Source organism: Myripristis murdjan, chromosome 10 (assembly GCF_902150065.1).
Source record: "Myripristis murdjan chromosome 10, fMyrMur1.1, whole genome shotgun sequence".
In the NCBI taxonomy this organism is placed as follows: Eukaryota; Metazoa; Chordata; class Actinopteri; order Holocentriformes; family Holocentridae; genus Myripristis; species Myripristis murdjan.
The window spans coordinates 11243813-11269429 of NC_043989.1; the positions used below are offsets into that span (position 1 = coordinate 11243813).

Sequence of the window (25617 nt, forward strand, 5' to 3'; positions counted from 1 at the left end):
AAATTTAATAGTTTGGGTGTAGCATGGGAAGACATTAGTTCCTGATTAGGTGGCCAAATGGAGTCTCAGAATCAAACTGAGGTTGAAACCAATGGTGCTTACAGTGGGAAAGGCCATGCATTTGAATAATATACAACTAAAACAGGCTTTATTCTCACAGCATTAACTAGATTGTTGTCTCACATCAATTAAGAGCAGAGTGCAGCAGAGACCCATAAAATTGAAATACGCAGCAAAAGACTCCAGATTTATTACGAGGAAACGTAACACACTATGGAAATTGCCATGTTGCACCTTTTTATCAAGATGGGAGCAAATGGAGGCAATCAGCTGAAAAGCCCTATCTCAAGATTCATGTGGGAGCTCCTCTCACACTCGCTGCTGCATTACCATACCATGTTTGGGTCCCAAGGACTAGAGGCGCGCTGAGAACCCGAGGGACACAGAGGACTGGGGCAGTTCAGAGTCTCATCAGTAAAAGTGCCCATCAGTCATTCTAGTGGAATGTATGGCCCCGCCCACTTCTGTAATGCCTCTTTTGAGTGACAGCCACAACTGGCAGACATTATAGCCTTGCAACAGTATCATGAACCCCGACACAAGGTTAACACTTCATCACCATGCTGGGGTAGTGCCCAAAGCCACTGTTATGTAAATCATCCGCCTCTAATTTTGAAAAACTATTTCCATGTCAAGTTTATACTTCCAGCTTCCTGTGTAGTTCGTATGCTTGGAGTGTGGCCTCTGGACATTGCAGGGCATACAACATAATCACAGGAAGTTTTGTTAGTAGAGGATAACTTTGCACCATTAATTTCTGAAAGAACTCGAAGTGATGAATTTATGATTTTTGGATGTTGTTAGAGAAAACATCCATTTTTCATACTAAATGATTGTAATATACAGTTGAAATGCATGAAAGTATTGTGTTTTAAGGTATGATAAGTAATAATTTATTTGGTCACATGTGCCAATGACCATTACACAACAGCGGGGGTTCAGAGTCGTTTGTCAATACCGATCAATCAACTGATGTCGAGGTTGGAAAGATTCACATCAATATGACTTGCAAGTGTTCACATCAGTTGGAGAGTAAAGTAAGCGATCAGAAATGTAAAGTAAGCTAATAGTACAGTTCAAGTGCAGGATGTAACACTATTAATGAACTGTTAATTTGTCAAAATGTGCATGCATGATAAAAGTAGTATTAAATTTGGATTCAGTTGCATTTAAAGGGTGCCTTTTTCCAGATACTTCTGCGTTATTTACATCCGAGTTGGATCGGAGATTTCAGTAAAATATGGGATTTCTAAATGTAATTATGAGTCGGATATTGTTAATGGGAACACCATTCACAAGTTGGAAGCTGATACTTATGGTAAATAGCATATGGTGTGCATGGCATTACTTTAATGTTTTGTTTTGGGGGGAAATCACACACACACGCGCGCGCGCAGGACAGCACGGTGTGTGTTAGACAGCACTAACTTTGTCCATCTGTACAGTTTGGTGTCACCAGCAGAGGCTAACACACATCTATTTCAACTCTTGAGCTGACTGACTTGTTCAAACAGTTTGGAATAATGTTATCATAGCATATTAACCACAGAGATAACAATCAGCTTTTAAATTTGTTCAGGTAAGCAGCATATGGTGTTTGTACAGTTGTGACTTGTTACTGCTAATAGCATAGCATGATCAATTGTTGTGGTCTGTAAATATTATAATATATTTTTGCCTTCTTTCCTGTAACCACTTTTAACATTTCTAACCTTATTTGTGGGCCTAACTTGTGTTGTGGTGTAAAAATATTACCTCTAACTAACGACAGGAGCCACTACATGGTGCTAAAGCGTCCTTAAATTACATATTGAACCTTTAAGTCAGTGAAGGTTCCACTTGAAGTCTGTTACATACCAAATGGAGAGATGATTAATAGCTGAGCTGACGAGGCTTGCTGCTGATTTAGAAAGTATGCTGCTCTCATGACGAAGGCGAGATTTAATTGGCTACCTTCTTGCACTGTGACATACATTTACTAATGAATCAGGATCAGTATTTCCGCTACGTTCTGTACCCTACATCTCAGAAGACCTACAATTTGCGTGTTCTCGTTGGCTGGCCCAGGTCCCTCTGCCCTGTGCTGCAGACAGCCAGCACTTTCACATTGAGAGAAGCAGGATGTGTCACGCTCTCATCCTCGGCAAGCAGAGGACGATATGCTGATAAGTTAATTGCTACCATTACTAGCAACTCATAACACTTGCATAATGTCACCATTTCCAACTGAAGATAACGTCGTCTTTGTTGTGTGACATTGAGACTGAACTTGCCAAGCCATTATAAGAATAAGAATTGGCCTCTATGCACAGAATTTGCTTCCATCAGCCTCAACCCAAAATAATCTCAGCTCTATTTTACCTACATCTGGAAAAAAAATATAAATGAAATTGAACTTTCACAGGTCAGTCTAAATGTTTTGCAGGAAAATGTTTTGCATGCTAAAAGAAAGCGGTGCGTAATTCCCAGTCTGATTAACAGTAAGTTGCATCTCCTGCTTCCATATAAATGTCAGCAGCTCTCTCATTAGAGCAGAGGCTCTGTCTTGTTGTGATGGAATACAGTCCTATCAACAAATCAACAAAGTGTGAATAAGTAAGTAAGTTTTGGGACAGTTTATGAATATCTCCAGAGATTTCAGCAAAACACAATTTAGACTTATCTCCATTTTACATTTTTCTCTGTTTTTTCCAAATAAAGGGGTTTAGATGAAGTGCAGCATGTCTTAGTAAGTCTTAGATTTCTCGATAGCTTTGTTAATTTAGTCACCACCACATTCAGAGGTAGTCCTTACTGCTGCCCCTTGGTATCACTCACTAGTGCAGAAAAGCTGCATCTATATATGTCTCAGCTTTGTTCTACTTTGTCCTACTTTGTCCTTGTGTCTTATCATGTTTTCCTGAGATGGTCAGTGTTAGGATTTGTTACCTATTAGACCTCATAAAATGACTGTAAGAGGATCTGATCACTGTTCCTGGTAGAAAATTGTCTGTCGCTAATTGTATATTGCCGGTGGAGCGAGCCTATTCCAGCACAGCCCCTGTCCTGGCGTCTCTCTTAACGGGTCACTAGAAACAAAACGGGCAGGGGGTTTGTCTGTGTGTGTATGTGTGTGTGTGTGTCTGTGTTCGTGTCCAATGCGTGACTATGTGCCTACCATTTTGGGACCAAATGCCCTCATGAGAATAAAAATCCCAGAATATGTCAGCATGTATATGTGAGCGTGTGTGTGTGTACTATGTGACTGTCTTTTTGGGTCCAAATCTCCTCATGAGAATAAAAATCCCAGAAATGTGTCAGTGTTTGTGTCTATGTGTGTGTGAGTGTATGAATGTGTGTGTGTGTGTGTGTGTGTGTGTGTGTGTGCGTGACTGTGTACTGTGTGCTGTCTATCTTTTTAGTTCCAAATGTCCCCATGAGAATTGAAATCCCAGAAATATGTCAGTGTGTATGCCTGCAGTGTGTGTGTGTATGTGTGTGTGTGTGTGTTTGTGGTGTTACTTGGGTTCAACCTTGGCGCTCAGCCTAGGGCATTAAGACCATTGTAGGCTACCTGTGATATACGTCTCAGGTGGTTCAGAAGGCCTTTGGAAACACCTTTGTACACACGCACACACCCATACACACACATACACGCAACCACACACTAAATGTACATAGCCATACATGCACAAGTGCACATACAGTTCATGTCTTCTAGTGACTGCAATCATTCACTAAAGCCATAATCTAAGCCTAATCCTACTGTAATTTCAACCTTAAAGTGATGACTATAATACATCAGCAGGCTGGTCTAGATTGATATAAACAATGAGCACAAGCCATGTGAATATGGAATCCCAGATCAAACACATTTTCATTACAGGGATAATACACAGAGGGATAATACACAGAGTTTTTCCATCATCACCCCTGTCATTTAAGCCTGCATTTAAAACTTTTTTTAATTGGTTTAATTGTTTTTTTTAGTGGTACATTTCTCTCTTAAAATGGACTGGATCCACTTAAATCTGTAGCTGCTTTTCAATCCGAACATTATTTTGCCAATCACAAGGCAAGGACCACAACTTGATGTTGGTTCAGTCGTTAATTAAAGAGTACCTAAATCCCAAACCCAAGTCTCTGAGAAGTCTGACATGTAATGGTGAAAAGTGAGGTAGCTGGTATTCGGTGGCAGGTGATGTCTCCGGTTGTTGTGCTCTATATAAGGTGACATCACCTGCCACCAAAGACCTACACCCTACATTCAACCTACACACCCTCACCCTCCACCACTGGACATCAGGAATCATTTGGGGTTGGAGTTTGGCTACTCTTTCAGGATGAAGCACTTTATAGTCGGATGGGTGCTGAGGAGTTTTTATTAGTTAGTTGGTTGGTGTTGATGGGAAAGACTCTGGGGTTGATCTCCACACCTGAAGGAGGACACTCCCATAGGAGGGTCCTGGAGAAGAGTGCAGATGGAGTGTGAGAAATGTGCCATAGCAAGGAATAGATTTTGACAGTATATATAAGGGCTGTAACTGGCGGGGAGGAGCTGTCAAGTGTGGTTTTCCCTCCTCAGTGTCAATCATTACCATGACTCCAAACAAAAATCTAACACCGCTGTGCAAGCTAAACACATAAATAAGAGCTGGGTATTCTGTGACCGCTGTCCGACAAAATTTACAACTAGAATACAGCTTGCTGCCGAACCATAAATAGCACTTGGTTAGCTAGCTACCATGTCCATTTCTTTGGCTGATCTGTAGGATGACAACAGAAGTACCAATGGGGGGAGGATCACTGCAGCTCAGCTAATTTATGATGGCTTGTGATAGGTGGCCGACCACTTAGCTGTTCTTACAATTTGTTTTATAAAATTATACCAGAATACAAAAATGGGTGGAAATCCTTCTTTCTCTCTTTTTCTTTCTTTTTTTGTACAATCAAACAACAAAATGTCACAAATTTTTTCACAGGAATTACTTTATCAATTTCACCCATAGACTATCATTTTTTTTTTTTTTTAATGTGGAGGTCTCAAAAATGCTGAGAAAATGCAACAATACTTCTGAGGCTCATACCAGCGACTCAACAATGACTTTCAAAAATCACTGTTTTGCCCATTCTGTTTCTGAAACCCCCAACTACTGAACACTGAAACAACACACCGACAACAACCTGTTTTCATGATGAGGGGTGGTATGAGTCAGCAAACAGACATTTTGTTTTCAAGCCATAATAATAATAATAATGATAATAATAAAACTGAATTATTATTACATTGTCTTGCATTGTGATATATTATCTCATCACAAGGTGTTCCTGCTTGATCCCTGCATTATTAGCTTGTCTATTTGTGGCTACATGGCTTTATTTTTATGTCAATCATAGGCCACTGTGGACAGTGCAAACAACTTGAAGTTGCAATTTTTTAGTTACTCACACACACTGATAAATATCATAGGCTGTGTAATATCCCTTTAACTTTAAAGTGCTAAGATCCTGATTTGCCATGTTGACCTCGTTTTGCAAAATGTCCTCACTCAAGGTCTAAAGCTCAGGACAGCAACTAAGAGCACACACACACACACACACACACACACACACACACACACACACACAAACTTGAGCTTTTACTAGTCAACTTGCACTTCAAAGACTCAAACTTTAATGTTACAAGGCCTTTGCAACTGTGTCAGTCATTCTTACAGCATCTAACCCTTGGATCAAGCTGACACGGCTGCTCACTCGAAGCAGCAATTTGAAGCGTGAATAACAGCCGCCATCTTTGGCGTGTTCAGATATAATCTTTTGTTTACAATTCGCTCCCTGTCCTTCACGCAGCAGCCCTTGCATTGTTGGATCAATTTATCGTTTTTTTTCAAAATACACGGTGGTGAAGCGAAAATCAAAAAACATAGGTGGAAAATAGTATGACAGAAAAAAGCAGAGTGTTATGAATGTTATGTGTTGTTTTCTTTTCTTCTGTTTTCTTTTGCTCTTTTGCTGCTTTTGTCATGTGAGAACATGGGAACATCATGCCCCTGCCTCAAGGGATAGACACATCTCCAACAATTCCTTAAACTCATTCGATCACACAGGTTGTTTTTTCCAGTCCTCTAAGGCCTCATTCAGACTGCAGGCAAATCAGATTTGTTTTTTTCAGTCAGATCTTTAAGACAGACTGTCCTCACTGTTATTTGCAAGTGATCGCATTCTATGTATTTTTATTTTTTTTTTTTTTTTGCTGTCCAGACTTTCTAAAGCCAATCTGGATAAAATCTGGACATTAGAGTTTCTAATACGTCCCACATGAATGTTTCTTATATGAGTAGCGCATGCACACTCTGCTGTTAGTTAGCAAATGTTCGCTCATTAGCACGCTCTTCAGCTCACAAGCCAACCAAACTACTTGGTTAAGGTGAGGAAAAGGTCATGGTTAATGTTAGGAGATGTCAGCTAACGCTTGCTAAAATGAGGGAGCTACTGTTTGGCATCTAAACTTAGCTACCCCAAAACAAACCCTGTTCCCACCACCCGACCTGCCTCTTATGCAAAATTTGTTGCTCCTCACTTTAAAACGAGACTATAGGTTGTTATAAGCTGCTTGAGCAAACGACCACTGGGGTTGTTTTTTTGCCAGAGGACAGTCTCGACAGCTAATAATTACTGTAATAATAAAAAGCATATTTGTCAATGCAAGAGCCATGGGGGAGAGGCATGAGCACGTGCACCGAATGCATAATTGAGAAAAGAGAATGCGGCCAAAGGGAGCTCAGGCTGTGACACCGGGTTTATTACCAGTTCATTAAAGCAGATCTGGAATCGTGTACATATGCAACATTGTTATGAGGACTTGCATGCCTTGATAATACTTGCCGCTGGCTGGGATTTTGATTACTTATTCCCATGAATGTCCCTCTGTAGTGTTTTTGATCATGTTTGGAGATGGGTACGCAGTGTGAGTTTAGGCTTGGCTACCCACAGACACCGCCATCTCTTTTCAAGTCAAAGCTCCACTCAGGGAAAACATCGATTAGAGACTGGGGTGGTGGTGCTGGTGGGAGAGAGGAGATAGTTATCAGGGAACTAAATGGTTTCTATTCAGGACCTGATCTTATCCCAGAGCGAGAGACGTCACTCAGATGAATACAGGTTTTTAGTGCCTCAACCCTCCTCTCTGTCACTCTCGATAAAGTGGAGGTTTGCGTGTGTGTGTGTGTGTGTGTGTGTGTGTGTGTGTGTGCATGTGCAATCTAACATTTGAATTCTTGTGGTCTTGAACTTCGTGTCTGTGAACATTACAGGTGTTGTGAATCTCAACAAATTCCTGATCATGATTTAGACAGTGATATAGCGTCTACTAGTCTGTAACAGATGAATTGCCGTCATGGCCATTCTACATTTAAATCAGAGTTGTAGCCACAGGACCTCAGGATACATGCATGCATATAGGAATGATCATTTGAATAAAGACAAAGCTTTGAAATGCATTATGTATGAAAAGTCAAATGCAGATGAGCTTATCACCAGCACATCATTCAGCTGATTCAGCTTATCACCAATCCCTGTTGGGTGCATCCCATCGCCCAATCCTAATGCAATTATAAATGTTTTGGCAAAAACAACTTCCTAATCATTTTAAAACTTCCCCACTAAAAATGTGTTAGAAATAAATGGATCTTAGAAGTAATACAGACTACCGAAATGGTAAAGACAACCAGGGCACTTCCAGTTTCTTTCTTTTTTTCCCTTCTTTTATATATATGTTGGCGAATAGGGTTCATGGTTACTGTTTACCATTCATTTTGTCCTTTAAAATAAAGATGTTCTTACATATGTCCACATATTGTGACAGGTTTATTTGAGTCTCTTAATCTGAGTCCCTGTGAAGGTAACCTTACTTGGATGTAGTATTCTTTTCCCAACGCAACATTTCATGGTCTAGTAAACTTACAACTATTCTTTAAAAATGTCTGTTTTGTTGGCTGATATATCAACATTTTTTAAAGATGATTTGAAAAGGTTTAAGAGCCTTCTTGAGTGTGCTGTTGTTGCAAGAGAGGAGTCAAAGTCCAGCTAGCAGCTGTTTAGTTTGGTCAGAGCAACCTGTTACCAAGTGCTTTGTCTTAAAAACACATTGCAAAATGTTACCTAAATAGGAAAACCCAGTAACAACACAGCAGGATATATATGTAGGGAAAATATACTATATGTGAAGAGAAATATGCTATGAAACTGTAAGGCAATGCTGATGTCACATACGGGGTCTTTTTTTTTGTTTAAAAAATGCATGTTTGACACATGACTTTGACCACCAACGGTATACCACATATTGTCCTCAATATGAGTGCTTCTCTGTTTAAAACTTTGCAGATAAACTGTTTTGCTCGTGGCCAGGTCTGCATGCAGTATTTGTTTGATGTCTAATACAGAGTTTGAGCAAAGCTGACATTGCTTTACTTTAAATGAAGTTGGATATTTTGCTGTCTCATTTTGCCGAATGCAATCAAGTCCCCTTTGATGTCTGAAATTGATATTTTTGGTGCTGTAAAAGCAAACAGTATCTTATTCAGGATTTCCAGCATGATTCAGGTTGTAACAATAAAATATAGGGTAGGTCTTTGCAAAGTAGGGTTATCACAGGCTATACTTGTAGAGTTATAGTTACACAGTCATTTATGTCAAACTTAAATGTTTTCCGCTTTGAAGTTGAGCTGCCGCTGGTAAATTAATGATAGCATACAGGTAAGGTAAAGACTAATTCCACAACATAAAAGCAAAGTACTCCAATTAATCAGTTTAATAAGACAAGTGTCAGATCAATAAAGAATACAGCCAAATTGAATAGTCACTCAGATTTTATAAAGGTGTGCCACCTATAATCCTTTAGATTTTAGTGATTTTCAGTGGATGAATTAGCATTCCAGATGACACACAGGTGTCTGAAACTCTTAAGGCCGGATTTAGTGTTTCTAAACAGTTTTCCAAATATGGCTTCCATTGTAATGATTAATACCACTGGAATGGTGTGATCACTGAGAGCTCTTGCTTTAATTCAATGATTAATATAAATTTAGAAATTTTAATAGCGGTGGAACTAAGTGTGATATGTATTAAGTGCACTAATACATTACCTTTACCCCCACAGCCTTACTGCCTTGTAGGTATATAGGAGTGAGGGTAACATTCCAGCTGACTTCATTAAGTTTCATTTTCCATTTTATCTCTCCTGAAGTGGGCCATTAAGTCAGTGCGCCAGGGTAACTGATCAGCTAATCTGTCTGTGATTTATGTGGCAGGGAAACTGAGGACTTAACCGAGGCTCAGAAGGCATTGATTACTGACATGGTTAATTGGCTAAACCCACTGGTACATTGAGACAGGCTTATTGGAAATGTCAAATCAAGCGGCTCATTTGCATTCATGATGTATGGTGTCTATTCCAGCTTCTGCCCAGGCAGCACAAACTGACACACACAGCCATAGAGGAAGGGCCTGGGATCTCTGCCTTGAATTTGCAGCTGACCATCTGGCCTTCCAAGACGTTGGCTTTGGTTGGAACTTTTTTTTTTCTTGCCAGTAGCCACATGTCTGTATTCAGTGAGCCTAGCTGACATGTGTTGAATAGACGATGAGAGCTTGGAGAAGTCATGCTGTGAGCGAGACTCAATACACCTATGAGTTTTAGTGGAGATCCAACTTTCAGATCCAATACAATACATAAAAAGATGCTGCCAGAATATTTTGTTACATCACTCTGTGCGTGTGTGTGTGTGTGTGTGTGTGTGTGTGTGTGTGTGTGTGTGTGTGTGTGTGTGTCCATGTGTATGTGTGTTTGTTTGTTTTTTTGCGTGTATTTTGGAATCAAAGCAATGGTTGAGATCCAATTTTGCTCCAGAATTACCTACAGTGTAAGCAGATGAAAGCAGCATGAAATTGAAAAATTTGGGTTTAAACAGAGGGACATTACCAGAGAACACTAAGGTGAATTTAAAGTGTTTTTGAGTAACAAAATCCACTTAATGCAGGCTAGTCCTGTTAAGAAATATTGTAGATATTTGTTTCTTCATGTGAGAAACACGAAACTGAGAAACACCCCGCCAGTTCTCGTCTGGCACTCGTCAAGAACACCTATATGATTTAATTGGGAAGACATCTATAAAAGTATCACATTTTATCAAAAGTATCATATTTTAAGCAAAAAGGTCTAGAGTGAATCTACAAACAGCAAGCTGCTTCCTTCAGTGGAAGTCAGCTTTTGCATACAAGTACATGTTTTAGCAAAATTTCAGGGAGAATTAGAGGTGAAGAAGCACTCAAAAGAACAGTGACAGCTCTTTTGAAAAATACAACACCTACACAGCAATTAACTCCTGCAAGGATCTGTGTCTGCTCTGCACTTTATGAACATCTTGATGCGTATCATGTTCTCGTAAGAGCACCTACTGATGCATGTTATATAAAGGACTGGCGCCTAACTGATCCATTGCAATTTGGTGATTGGTTAATTTTGAATTTAGTTTAGGTGAGGCATCTCTCTCCAGTTTTGAGGTGATTTAGCTGATCAGACAGAAACAAACTAGCAATTAAAATGCCAGCAATCCTGCTCCCAAAGTTTTTCATTAGTGAACTGAGAGATCATTATATTCTAAATGACTTCAACTGTATGATAGCACTTCAACTGGCAGTAGAAGTCTCTTAGTCATAGAAAATTACACCCAACCAGCAGCATCGAAGCAGCACATATACATATATACAAACATATTCATCATACATACATATATGTACACACACACACACACACACACACACACACACACACACACACACACACACACACACACACACACACACACACACACACACAATATAGTGCAGTCAGTTGCATTTGAATTAAATATTTATATGCTTGTGACTGTCTGTGTGAAGATATGAGAACAAGGAGACATAATTTCATAGTCCTATTGGATTTCATTTGTCCACAGTCATGATAAGACTAACAACAACAGCATCACTACTGCTAATACCTCTGCTTGTAGACCTGCCACCTCTATGTACTACAGGACTTACTACAGGATTACTTATAATAATAGGCAGATAAAAACAATTGCCAACACTTTACATAAAATTCACTTATCCCATTTAACCCACTTACTTATCCAGTGCACCAAATGCACCTACCTGCCATCATGGCACAACAGTCCTTGCAAAAGAAACAAAAACCTCTTATCCTGCCAGTTGTCACACTGGCACATTGGCAATAAAAGGACATGGTATGGGCTCTCTGCTGCTGTAATAGATACATATGTGGTTCTTTCACTTTTTAATGCTCTCTTTATATGCTGCACTTGTCACACACCTATTATTCAGGTTGGCTAGCCGAATAGGCTTGAGTCATCCACTGGAGGGGAATGGGCCAAAAAGAATACCTGCCTAGGAGAAGGTTTGTCATTGAAACAATGTGAACAAGCCTTAGCGTATGTATTAGACTGCCACTCAGGATGTTTTCAACAATGTACCTGGGTACAATACATAGTTATTCAGGGCCCATTGTTAGTGAAAATCTATGGGATAATAGAGCTGAAGAATACAGTGATTGCAGCACTTGCATATCTCTAAGAGTTTAGTAGAATACATGAAGTAATTCAGCCTCGAGGCCATTCTCTTTTACCGCATTCCTAGGTGGTAATAAAGTAGCAAATGCTATAGCTGGTAGGTTGTAGCACATTTTTACCTTTAGGATATCAAATTTTCAGAAGGCACATTATCCATTCCAATGAATTCCAGCAAAGCTGTCATCTAGTTAATTGAGGTTATGTGAAGAGACAACCAATAACTGTTCATATTGTAAAAGTGTGCTTTCACAGAGTGCTCTTGAAGAGGGGGGAAAAATAAACAAAATACAGTATGGGTGCCAAAATGGAAATTCATTTCTGGAAAAAGAACAAATCTACTAAAGCCAAAGAAAAAATCTGGTTTCCATGTTTTTTTTTTTTTTTTTTGTTGTTTGTTTGTTTTGGATGCCAAGACACAAGACTCCATTCCTTCAGTCCCCAGGCTTTCATCTCCCAAGACTCATTTGCCCCTTATTCCACTGGAAACATTGTACAATATATGTTGTGATCTAGTGGGATTTTATGTGGAGTTGAAAGGCTTTTCTCCACTGATTGTTCAATTGTATGTTTTTTTTTTTTTTTTGTTTTCTTTTTTTTTTTTAACTTTCATGTACCATAGAAAAGTTCTTAAGTATAACAAACAATAAAATGATCAAAAACCTAAACTTGCTTGATTTTTTTTGTTGATTTGGTCAGCATTTTTCCCCACAGATTCAACTTTCCATTTCTCTAGGTCTTCACATCCACTCACAGTTTTCTAAAGATCTTCCTCAACTTTTTCTCCTTTATATTCCTGCTCTCTTCACTTTTTATCCTTGACATTTGCTCTGACTGTGCTTCTTTCTTCTCTTTTGCTCTTTGTTCCGCTCTCATCTCATGACCTTAAACCTCAACTACCCTCCCAAATCCCCTTATCTTTCTGCTTTCTGTTGTGCTCTGCATTCTGCTCTGCTTTCCTGCAGCCCTGTTGGAGGTTATATTGGCTGGCAGAGACTGCTTGGTGGCTGGAGACTCATGCTCGAGCGACGAGAATTGTAGTCCACGTCTGCGGACTTTGCGTCAATGTGTGGCGGGAAATGGCAGCATGAAGTTGGGCCCCGGGGCCAGAAGTCAGTGTGCCAATGCAGTGTCCGCCCTCCTCTCCAGTCCTTTACATGGTTGCCAGTGTAAACGGGGCATGAAGAAGGAGAAGAATTGCCTCAGCATCTACTGGAGCCTTCATCAGTCCATCATACATGGTCAGTGGTCACTTGGTGTAGAAGCTGTCTTTAGCTTTCTTGGTTTTTTGAAAGCTTACATATCTCAATTTTTAATTTGCTGGTGAACAATAGTGTATTTAAAAAAAATATGAGAGACTAATTTTGTTTAAAGCATTCATGAATAATGGACAGACTTTCACATAGGTATCATTTTTAATTCAGCCTTTTAGAGACAGGCTCAGTGAGTAAATTATTACCTTTGAGCATCATTCACATTTCATACAGTTTGGACTAATTATGGTGTCATAAAATTCAAGTGGACTTTTATACCTGTGTCTATTATTCTCTCAGGACTCAACCTGGTGGAGAGTTATCCTTATGAGGCAGTGGAGAGGGATTATGACTATGTCCGCTTGGCCTCTATTACAGCTGGCAAGTTCACCGACCTTCATTAACTTTCATCTTATTTTACTGTTTTACCCTTTAGAAGATGTTTTGTTTTGGCAAGAATACATGACTCTTTTGTGGTTTTGCTGGAAGTGTGCCCAAGGCAAATAGAAGTCTATTATGTCCTTGAGGCATGGTTTAAAAAATCAAAGTGTTGCCCTGCATCTCAGCATAATTCAGATTATTCAGAATGATATATGTGCTTTCAAGTTGATGATTATTGCAAGTAAATTCCTGTCATCTATCCCAGGCTAGCTCTTTAATTAAACTTAAAAAATGAATGTCAATGTACATGTAATGTTTCACAATATGCAGTTACCTTTGGGTGCCGTGAAATCATGTTTATTTCTGCCTGAATTATGCTGTGCTGCACGTAGTGTCACACTCCTATAGCAAAGCACTCTGAAATGCAGGCTACATTCCTCCATCATGAAAGGATTATGAGATAAGAGCATGAACTGCACAAGCCATTTTCACCTGTTTGTTAAGTGAAAAGGTTACACAAAATAAAACTTAAGGCAAATTCTATTAAGTTAGCATTAAAATTGTGATAAGATTCAGGCAACTACAGCTACTTGAGATAAGATTTTGCTCATGGTTAAAGAAGAAGACAATGAAATGTTCTCTCAGAGTAGACTACTCATCAGAAATGAAGGCAACTGTATATCTTCCACCCCAACCACAGTGCCTGTTCTTTTCACCATGATATTTCATACTGCATTTCCAAATTACTGCCTTTTTTCTAGTCGTGTTTTCTCCATGGAATTCTTTCACGGTCAAGAAATATATTTCTCTCACTTGTCATGCATGAAGCATGCTATTTGCAGTTTAATACATTGTGCTCATTCCAGAAAATTGCATGAGATCAGGGTGCCTATAGCCATATTATATATGTGTGTGTGTGTGTGTGTGTGTGTGTGTGTGTGTGTGTGTGTGTGTGTGTGTGTGTGTGTGTGTGTGTATACGTATATGACTACTTATCAAACACAAGAAACAACGTAAAGACAGACAATCAGTTAGTAAAACAAACAAAAAGACAAGGTCACGTTACACATTAAAAACATTTCGTGTCAGTGTCTGTGGGTTAAATCTCATCTGTCACTTTAGAAAGTTAAGCATATTGATGGCATTGTGGATAATGGACTTCTGAATTACATTTTTAGTCACCAGAGGGACTCTATAGCGCTTCCCGCAGTTCAGAAGCTGAAACTGGCTCAAGAGAGGTTGAGAGCTATTTGCCAGGATACTCCTCGCCTTCTTCCTCATCCTTTTTGTAAAATGTTTATTCAAGGGGTTTTGGGGTTTGGCAGTTATTTTGCTTGCCATTAACACAATCCTGTAAAGTTTATTATTAGTTCTACAGTTTAAGTGAACAAACCAGGCAGGAAGATGAAAAGTTAAAGCACTCTCTACATGGGTTTTGTTGAGTTTGTTCTTTTGTCTTAGCCACGCTGATTTCTTGCTAGCTAATAATGACTCCATGTTTGAAAGGTCCTACTGTGGGCCAGATAAGCAGCTCCACCAAAGGGGTCTGTTTTCTGTCAGAGGCCAATGAGGGCAAAGTCATCAGAATACTTAAGCCATCTAAAATGTTTCTCACTGATCGTAAATTTGTTTGTAAAAAGAGAGAACAGCACAAAGGAAGGAACACAGGCTTGTGGGCAGCCTGTGCTCACACTGAGCACGTCTGGCATGCTCCCTCTGACACGGAGCCTCTGTAGGTGATGGGAAAGAAAATCTCTGATCCAGAGAACTAACCCCCTTATTGATGTGGAGATCAATGAGCCTTTTCAGGAGAATATGTGTCTTCACTGAATTAAAAGGTGAGCTAAAATCCACAAATAGAGCCCTGGCATGTCCTTTAGGATGCATAAGCTGTTTTGTATCTGTATTAAGCAAAGTCAGCACAGCATCACCTGTTCCTCTGTAGCTCTTATATGTGAACTGGAGTGGATCTAGCATGGTGGACACAGTGGTGGACCAGTGACTGGGCAGAAATCTCTCCAAAGTTTCACATAGTATGGAGGAGATTGCAATAGGCTGAAAATCATTAGGCATATTTTCGCCCTGGCTTTTTTTGGCATGGGGTGGTTGTCGAAAATTTCCATGATTTCCATGATTCCATGATTCCATGAACACCACCACTGGCCCAGACCGTCTGGGCCAGTGGTGGTGTTGGGCTTCAATTTAAAAAGACTTGCAGCAGCATTATCCTCTTTGATAACTACTCGTGTTTCTACAGGGAGATTTTTTTTTTTCATATCTCATCACATTCTGTCTTGCCATGCATAGTGTCAAATCTACAGTAAAATTTGTTGAAGTCATTAACTTCTAACCTTATCATTAGCGCTGCCTAGCCTGTTTAAAGTGCTCCGCTGGGGGCTCTTTTCCAAGGCAACATGTATGCAAAGGGTGTACGCAGAAGTTAGTCACAGAGCATCAGTGCTCATATTAATTGAAACTATTCATAAATTCAAAATGCTCTCAGAATCACAACTGATTTAATCACCAATACAGCAAATGTTCAGGAATTTGTCTTGGTCACACTGGTGAAAAGACAAAATTAAATATAAGCAACAGTTACACTTGAGATTTCAATGGGATTTTGGAGACATGAATAGAATAGAATAGAATAGAATAGAATAGAATACCTTTATTGTCACTTTACTGAAGTGATGTCTATGAGGTCCAAATCAGTTGACCTTGTATATTACCATCACAAGCTGGGTCAGTTTAAAGGAACAGCTCACCAAAATGCAGAAAAACATATTTTCCCTATTACTCTTAGTGCAGTTTTTCCACACAGATAGTTTCTTTGTGATTTGGCAGCATTTACTGTCTGCTCCGTTGTTCCTTGTCTCCTGGCAACCCAGTACAATGAGACTGGTGAGTATTCCTCTACTCGCTTAGTGTGGACCGATACAGTTTGTCAGTGTTCTTCAGCAGCAAATAGTTCCCAGTGAAAGTCTTTGCCCCTAAGGGTCTGTGGATTATACCAGGTATCCGTGTCATTGTTTCTGGAAAGAGGTGATGCTGTTGAATTTTTCACATGTAAATTTTTGAATGCTTGAGCTCCACAAAAGACTAACCATCCAGCCTCATGGTATTGGAGTGAATGAGACAGGGGAGACTGCAACAGACAAATCAGGCGGAAATGACATGGATGGATAGCTTGCACTAGGGATAAATGGGAAAATACATATTTTTGTGTTTTGGGCTAACTGTTCATTTAAGCTATGGAAGTGACCTGCTCACTCTGTGCTGCTGATGCCACGGTTGCTCCTGCTGCTGCTGCCAAAGCATTTCATGCACCTCACCTCCACCCCAGCAGCCACCTGTGGGCTCTGCTTCATAATGGTTCCCCATGGAGGAGGGTGTAGCATTGATCCTTCCCTGCTCTTGCTTTTGCTGGCTTTAAAATACACTTCATGTGGAGTGATATGAAACACAGCCTTGAAAAAAAAAAAAATGAATTCAGTGTTTCCATTCATCACCTGAATTCATTCAGTGCGCGAGTGAACTGATTCTAAAGTGATTTGTAAAGAAGATTTTGACCTCTGTCCACAGTTGGCTTGAAAAATGGGTTATTATACATTTCCTTTGGCTTATAAATCCATCTGTTTCACTATCTCACACTCTGTCTTTCAATCTCTTTACACTGCTTGTAAAAATCTGTCATGTCAAGAGTGCATTCCTCCGTTATCACAGTAACACAGTCATCACTAATGCTGGCAGACAGATAATATAAGCATTAAAGAGACTCATGAAAGCAATAACAACCTAAATAAAGCCTCTTTATTTACTGTCTCTCCTCAGATGAAATTACTGCTTACATTAACACTATCTATAATGACACTGTTTACTCTGGCATTATTTATATAATGCATTTGTTAGTTTGTTTACTTATATGACTATGGGGTGAGGAGGGGTTATTGTCATGTTATTTATGTTTGTTTTTGCATGTGGTTGTCTTATTTTTACATACGTGGATCTATGATTGCATTATTCTTGTCTGTACTTCAATAAACATAACAAAAGAATTGATGACATAAAAGAAACAACCCACATAAAACCAGTGTGATAAAAGCAGCCAAAGCAACAAATACGTACGCCTGGTCACTTTAAGTTTTCATGTGTTGTTTTATATCTGCTTTTGAAAATCCCATAACAGCATGAGCACAATATGATTGTTCATTTCATTTCATGTGCCATGATTGGAGTATAGCAATCACATGTTATGATTGAGGTTTAGACTACAACTTTGGTTAACACTTCACTCACAGTTGAAAACTTTGTGGCATGAGCTGGGAATTGAACTGCCCGTTTCTATCTGTGTCTCCTTGACGTAATTATTTTGTGCTGGAGCAAGTAATCTCCTTCCTTAATATTTATTTTGTTGTTATTTGGAGCACATGGTTCTCATGCACGCTGGCCTTTCATCCAATATAACCGTTAAGCTATTAACCACTGCTTTTATTTTTTACCTTGTTCAGTGCTTTAGTAGATCATTTTCAGTAGTTGAATATAGTGACTTTGTCCCCTTGATTTTGAGAACTTTTTTTTTTTTTTTTGTACCTTTTCTTTGTGGTGTAGCCATGTGGCCAACCAACAATTTCTAGAAGCAACTTTCAGTGGCTTCTAGAAATTGTTATGGTACTTCTCCAAATAAACAAATTAATTAATTAAAAAATAAAATAAAATAAAATAAAATAAAATAAAATAAAATAAAATAAAATAAAATAAAATAAAATGCATCAGTGGAGTGATTATTTTAGTCAACATGGGGGTTTCGAACATGAAAAATACTGAACACCTCTGCTCTAAGCTGACTGTAAATTTTTTTAAAAAAACTCATTAATTCATTCATTCAGTTTCAGTTAGGCTACAAACTACCTATCACAGTGATTGAATCTCAAACAAGGCTGTATTCCCTCTCAATGTGTTGAGATACAAACGCCACTCATCACCACATAAGCACAAAATCCTTTCAGTCTGATGAACTTTTTCTTTTCCAACTGATATCTGTTCTCACTCTCGACCTTGCTTTCACCCACAGACTCTGATGTTGGCATGACAACTGTGAACCGCTGCCTGGACGCGGCCAAGGCCTGTAACGTGGACGACTTGTGCCAGAAGCTTCGCACAGAATATGTCTCAGCTTGCATCAAACCCACTGCCAAGTCAGGCCTGTGTAACCGGGCTAAATGCAACAAGGCTCTGCGCAGGTTCTTTGACCGTGTCCCCGCCGACTACACACACGAGCTGCTCTTTTGTCCTTGTACGGACACGGCGTGCGCAGAGCGTCGGAGGCAGACCATTGTACCCAGCTGCTCTTATGAAAGTGCAGAGAAGCCCAGTTGCCTTACACAGATGCGGATCTGCAAGGCTGACTATGTGTGCAGGTTAGGACAGGAAGATCTTTCATTGGCTTCCATTTATTGTAATCTCACTTTCTCACATCTCAGTAATGACCATTAAAGTTATTTGTCAGTCATTTCTCCCAATAAGATAACCCACTCTTATAATATGACTGAAATGCCTGGCTTCTTTCGGCTATGTGATCCAATTCAACCCAAATCAGCCAAAACAGTTTTTCACTATTCTTAATTTTCCAAACATTCTTTGGATATATTTTCTAGATATTTATTACTCACCACTTTTTGGCCAGTGCTGTTCAGTATTATGGCTCTTTGAAACCAAACAAGCAGCCATTCAATCAACAAAATGGCCCGTTGTTTTACCCTGAAGCTTTCTACCACCATTGGTTAGAACACCCCAGAGAGCCTGTTGGAATAACACATTAAATATTTAGCACAGATAAAGAGCCAGATGGATCAGAGTTATCGCTCATTGCTATCTCTGGTCATGGCCATTATTTTTCACAGCCCCATTACACTTAGAGGGCTTTACTAATGATCCCAGGTCGGGGGGATGAAATATATTACTCTTTCTATCAGTATCACATTATAGCCCACTGGTTTCTGTCCCTACCATGACCAGCCATATTTTTTAATGTAAGGAAGCAAAAACTTGTAATTAAGTGGCCAAATAATGGTAGAAAAGTACGAAGGAAAAAAAAGGACATGCAAACTTTTTACATAAAATACATCAAAGTACAGGGATTTGCTATGTACTTGCTAACCAGTGCATTGCTTCTGTAGGTCTCGCCTGGCACAGTTCCAGTATGACTGCCAACCCTCCAAATCATCTGCCAATGGCTGCAAGCAAGGGAACTATGGAGCCTGTCTCCTCGCCTACACAGGGCTCATAGGTAGGTACACACATGAGAGGTAAAAGTACATAAAGGGGAGAAAAAATGGTGAAGTGAGCGGGTGGAGGATGAGAGATAGGGTGAGAATCACTATATAAACAATACATGAAAGGAGGTATTGGCCATATGGTACATGAGAGAAGGATAGAAGCGCATGCTGAGGAAGAGATAGGATTTAGAAAAGAAGGAAGGAGGGAAAGTAGGGTAGAGGTTGAATTAATGTATGCAGAGCAGGTAGGAAGTGAAGGAAAATGGGAAGGAAAATGAAACTGCAGCTCTTTGCCTGCTCCTGTGCGTCTCGGGGTGGCTCTATCGGGGTTGAAGATCAGAACCTCATTCTATCTTTCACTTATGTTATTCAGTTTCCCATTGGTTATCACAGCAGCCAGTCATATACCATGGTCGTCCAATCGCGTAATAGACACCTAGCAGCTGGTACACAGCATAGCTTCAGTAGGTTCTCATCCCAACCGACTATAGGAAAACAGGATACGATGTTGCTGTCGGCTTCCTGACTCATTAAAAAAAAAAAACAGAGAAAAAAAGAAGCTGTGTATACTCTGCATGACGTGTGTGTAGTGAAACTCTGGCTTTGGTTTATGAGCGGCCAGTAACAGAACAGCCATTTATTTTTCACACGCTGAGAAAGAGAGCAAACCCAACCTAATGCATTTCAAAAACCTCAAAAGGTGCCCCTCAGCACAAACACACACTTGGCATTTTCATTCTTGTCTTGTATTTATTAAAGCACTTGAAATCCCGCCTCCAGTCTGCTGCAAAAACACACACACAGAAAAAAAAAAACGGAGGTAAAAGCCTCATGCCGAAGACTTCTGTGACCTAAAAAGGAACATCGGAGTGTGTCTGACTCTATAAAAGCCAACAAATGATATATAAGAGTCAGTGCACACAAACCTCAGTGAACAATACTAGAATATTGTTTCACAGTACAAAGCACTGTGAAAACAGTGTTGTAACAAGTCAAAGTAGAATGAATATTTGATACTGATTAAGGTCTGATGCGGTTTCCCTGCAGGAAGTTCGATAACCCCCAACTATGTCAACAACTCCACGTCTAGTGTTGCCCCGTGGTGCTCGTGCTCAGCCACTGGGAACCAGAGAGAGGAGTGCTTTGACTTCCTGGGATACTTCACCGACAACATCTGTCTCCGTGAGTGTCACCCTATCCACACTGTCCTCTGCCGCGGAATCCACCGACTCAGGTTTTTGGGGTAGAGGTTGGGTTTGGATAGGGACGTTTGCTTTCTTTTCGGAAGGGGGCAGAGAATTTGACTGCTATTTTAGTGCAATGTGTCCCTTTTTATTAGTGTTATATAAGCAAAGCTGCTGGAGTGATATTTTTACACATATTTCCCATGCTAGAGCTCTGGCTTACATATTGGTCAGTTTCTGGTCTTTACTCTGTGACTGACAATATTTAAATATTTAAAAAAGCAACCTTGTCTGTTTACAGCAAAACTAGGCTAGCAGCAATGGGATCTCAGTTGTTGTAAAATGTACCATAAAATACTGTTTCTTTTTAGTTCCAAGGGCACAAACTGCATCATCTGATTTAAGGGATAAATAAGGTGAATATTTCAGTCATGTCGATGGAAATTTTCTTTCTTTATTCTCAAAGGAAACTGAATTTTTTTTTTTTTTTTTTAGAGTGTGAACAGAAAGGATATAAAAGAGGTTTTAAAGTATAGATGCACAGTGATAGGAGGGTTTGTGTCAACTGCACAGTGCTATTCAAACAGATATATTTTTAAAATGTTAGTATGAACACATGAATATCTATTTTTTGGGGGTACTATTTAACGTTGATACATATTTTCTTATGTTAATATTTTTGAGTGTTTCTGTTGTCCACAGACTAAGGGTTAAGGTCTGTGTTCACTGGATTATTGCTCATATCTGATTTTTTGCAGTGAATTATAGGATGTAATCAGTGCCAATATGAGCTCACGGTGATGTCAGAAACAGGTACACAGTGTGAAGACAACAACAGACATCACATCTGTTTTTATACTCAGGCTTCTTCCATTCTCCACATGGGCAGCCATTTCACTCAAAATTGTCATGAACTCACTTCAGTTACAGTATGTGCCTTTGCGTTTTGACCGATCTCAGGCAGCTCCACAAATACCCCTCAAATTATGACACTTTCAATCCATCATTGTGACTCGCTGTTCCTCACGATAAGGCTGGCTCAGACATGCAAGGAAAAAAGATACAAAAGCATACCGTACCCTGGCAATGGCTCCACGCATTTAGTTTCTGTTTATATTTCTGTGTAGCAGGAAACATCAGATCTGTGTCAAATGAAAGGGCACAATCTGAATTTGGACACATTCAGCTGCAGTGGGAACATAGCCTAAAATAATCATAATTAATCATTCAGGCATGAAGAAAGACCATTTCAGTGCTGCACAATATGAAAGTAGTTCCACTATGCAAATACCCCAATGACCTGTGTATGTCTATGTGGATAGTTTCACTCCACCGCTGGGACAAACCCATGTTAATTCATTATGATCATGAACAGCATTTGCTCTGATAACAACCTGTACCAGAGGGAGGGGAGAAACAAATCAGGAAGAAGCTCAAAAACTGAATGAAAAAATTAGAATATGACAGAACAGGGTCGGTGGGGTTTGGTGAGACAGATGTTGCCCAAACTGCAGCAGAGGGAGATGCATTTGAAGGAAGGATCCTCTGCTTTTGTTGAATTAGCAGCGTGCCTTTCTATCTCTCTCGCTCCCTCTGTCTTGTTCGCTCCATCTTCTCTCCTCATTAATCATCCTTTTCCTGCTGTTGCCTTGTTAATTCCACCTGAGTGTTCATGTAGTCACTTCTTAGTGAAACAGAAATAGGTTGGCCCTGTAATTCTTAAGTAATTGCATATTTATTATACTTCCTCATTCTACTGCCTCAAATACTTTTCCTGTTACAACACTGACCACAAACTTACAGAAACTTCATTATGTAATGTTTGTCATGCAGCTTGTATAACTGAAAAAAAAAACCTCATCAAATGAAAGAATTATTTAACTTTAAATTACACTATTAGAAGGACATGTTCTGAAACACTGATTGCGGTGACAGCCACAAAGATAAGATGAATCTAAAGATAAAAAGATAGTGGGGAAAATGAGAATATGATGAATAGCAATCAACTTCAGGATCTATACAACATGGGTAGAAACATGCACTTATTTACATTAACAAGCCCCTGGGGAGCATATGTGCAGAAATAGTGTAAGTTATTACAAAATAATGTATCTCATCATTTTTATAGATTTAGATAACATGTACAGATTGTGTAGACTTGAATAAGTGCATTACTGGCTGTGTATCTAATCAAGAATTCCACACAGACTTATCATGTATGTATAAAAGTATCCATATACAAAGTGAATATGCATTTTTTTCCTCACCTTGGAACGTGTTTACAGATTGATGTAGCACATGTACAGAAAAGATGTAGAATGTGTACCAACAATTAATAATGCAAAAAACAATCAAGGACAGTCTGTAGAGCCGTCAAGTTCGCTGAAGCTGGAGCTGTTTGGACTGTAAGTACTTTAGTCTGATGGCTGTTGGATTAACAAAATACAACTCGATGTGACTCTCAAATATTTTGAGTCTCAGAAAGACTCAATAGGACAATGACAGGGAAGGTGATCAGTTAATAACATGGTGCCGCATCAGTTACTTTACCCAGGTTCTCATTTTCAGCCTTATTTCAGGAATCATCTGTGTCCGCCTGGTGTCCCATGATACAGTCTGTTTCTTCTGGCATGTTTCCTCCTGTTAAAACTGCCCCGAGCCCCGATAATCCCCCACCTTGCCTCCAGTTTTCTCATGACCCTTAATGGTCCTTATTTTTGACTTTTGCAACTGTGAATATCATTGAACCTGTATAAACAAGCACTGTCTTTGCTCAGTGTGTGTGATGAGGTGAATCTCTGGCCAGTCTCTCCTCGGGCCCCCTGCCTAGAAAAGATACAGAGAGCGGTCTCAGAGTTGTTTGGCCGATGCCAATGGCCTATGAGTCAATGAGGTCGATGTGGAGAGGCAGGTGCAGTTTGGATACTTGAAGAGAATACTGAGCATTTTCTTTTTTTCTCCTCTGCTGACCAAGCCCAGGCTGGCTCTGGCCCGGCAAAGCTGCTCATGCAAAATGTACAAATCAGGACTGCAAGCATCTGTTGTTGAAAAAGACGTGATTAGACCTCAGTGAAAATGTATCAGGCTTATATTTCTGGAGTCTAATAACCCCTTTCACTGTAATTTCTCTATATCTTGTGTATCAGGGAATGCCCTCCTGGCGTTTGGAAGTGAATTAGATCAGCAGCCCACTCTCAGCCAATCAAGTCCACCAAGCCTGGGCCATGACGGCGGAGAAAAGCAGAGTACTACCTCTCCACACAATGCCATGGAAACCATGCGGAACATTCTGGACACAATAATACCGACACAGGTGTGCCAGTTCATGCAACGAAAAGTGAACCATTTTTGCTGCCTGGAGTGCAGTATTAATATAAAAATTTACATATGATGCATTGTCATCCACAATTCAGTTTAATTTAGTTTAAATTAAGTCAATAATTGTTGTAAAAGTAACCATGAAGTACCCTAGAAAAACTGTGGTTACCAAAAATCATCTATTAAACCAAGTGGAGGATAACAAGTGCAGTTGGAGAGTCAATCAAACGGGAGCCGGAGGAATAAAAACTAAAGTCATGTTCTGATTGGATTGCCTCCACTCCTATGTGTGAAGTGGCTTTTAATTCCCAGCAGAACCGATCCATTGACTTCAGATTTCAGACGCAGTTTCATGATGTTTTCCACATTCAGTGATGACAGTAAAAGCATTTTAATGAAAAATAGCATATGTTAGTTTACCATCTCTTTAATTTAATTTAATTTAATTTAATCTAGTTTAAATATTTTCTACAGTTGTGATTTTATTCTTTGCCCTCTGCGTCACTGCAGCACATAAATTTATTTTCAGACATGTAAAGAAGCATTTCTTGGAGGAGCTACCATAAATATTTCAAAAAAAAAAAAAAATATATATATATATATATATTTCTCTGCTTCTCCTCTTAGGCAATGGGAAATGAGCAGCTACTTGGCAGCTCCACTCTGCCATCCAACAGGCTCCCAAACTCTGCTTCACCTCCTCGCCTAATGCCTCAAGCTGCATTCACCAGCCTTCTGTTGTTGCTTTTTCATCTGCTCTGCAACGGACACTAAAGACTGCGGGGCCGCGAGCTGAGGACCTTCCTAGTAACAAGCAGATGGGAGAACTGGTGCAGTTCTGAGGAAAATGGACCGTGTGGCCTACTCCTCCCTCTAAATATGTACAGCTTATCTGTTTTTCTATTTTTGTGTCTAAGTGGTCCAGTTCCACCTGCCAATATTCTCACTCAGAGTGTGATTCAGAGAGACTGATGCAAACTGAAGACCAATCTGTACATTTGTACATTACTGTTGCAATCAATCCAAGCTGAAATGAAGTCAAAGCACTGCAAGTGTGGACTAACACAGCTCCCAGCTATTTGACCATTTTCATTTTTTCAAGAATCATTCTGAAAATATAATGCAGATGTGCGATTCAGTGATGTGAAGTATATTGAGGCCTTTTTGTGTTATCAACCGAAAGCTCTTCTGTGGCATAATGTGTGACGAAGGTGGTTGGAGTAAACCAGTGAACCTTTGTCTTGGTATTGTTCTCAGTGCACAAGGTGACTGAAGAAGCTACTTCAGTTCAGTGTATTGGGCTTTAATACCACTCTCTTCAACCGCCTGAAAAGGGACCATTATTTCTGATCAATACTGGAATGGTGGAGATGGAGAGACAGCAGAGCTACATTTTGCTCTGCTGTCGTGGACTAATGCCTTTACTCTAAAATGTCTCAGAACGCTATCTAGAAAATAGGTGGCAAGCGAGAGTACATGATACATGCGATAAACCTTGGCATAATAATCATACCATCTATGAAAAACCGTGGCCCTTTGTGAAACT

General features: G+C 39.7%; 1 protein-coding gene across 1 annotated transcript in view; it reads left to right on the forward strand.

Moving 5' to 3' along the window:
- The window catches only part of gfra4b (GDNF family receptor alpha 4b), a 42341-nt gene extending 17496 nt beyond the window's left edge, over positions 1–24845 (forward strand). Inside the window, exons 2-8 of the mRNA XM_030062096.1 lie at positions 12626–12901; positions 13214–13294; positions 18366–18711; positions 19471–19580; positions 20617–20751; positions 23900–24066; positions 24699–24845. Coding sequence (XP_029917956.1) covers positions 12626–12901; positions 13214–13294; positions 18366–18711; positions 19471–19580; positions 20617–20751; positions 23900–24066; positions 24699–24845 — 1262 coding nt within the window. The remainder of the gene's footprint in view (positions 1–12625; positions 12902–13213; positions 13295–18365; positions 18712–19470; positions 19581–20616; positions 20752–23899; positions 24067–24698) is intronic.
- Positions 24846–25617: the final 772 nt, after the last annotated feature.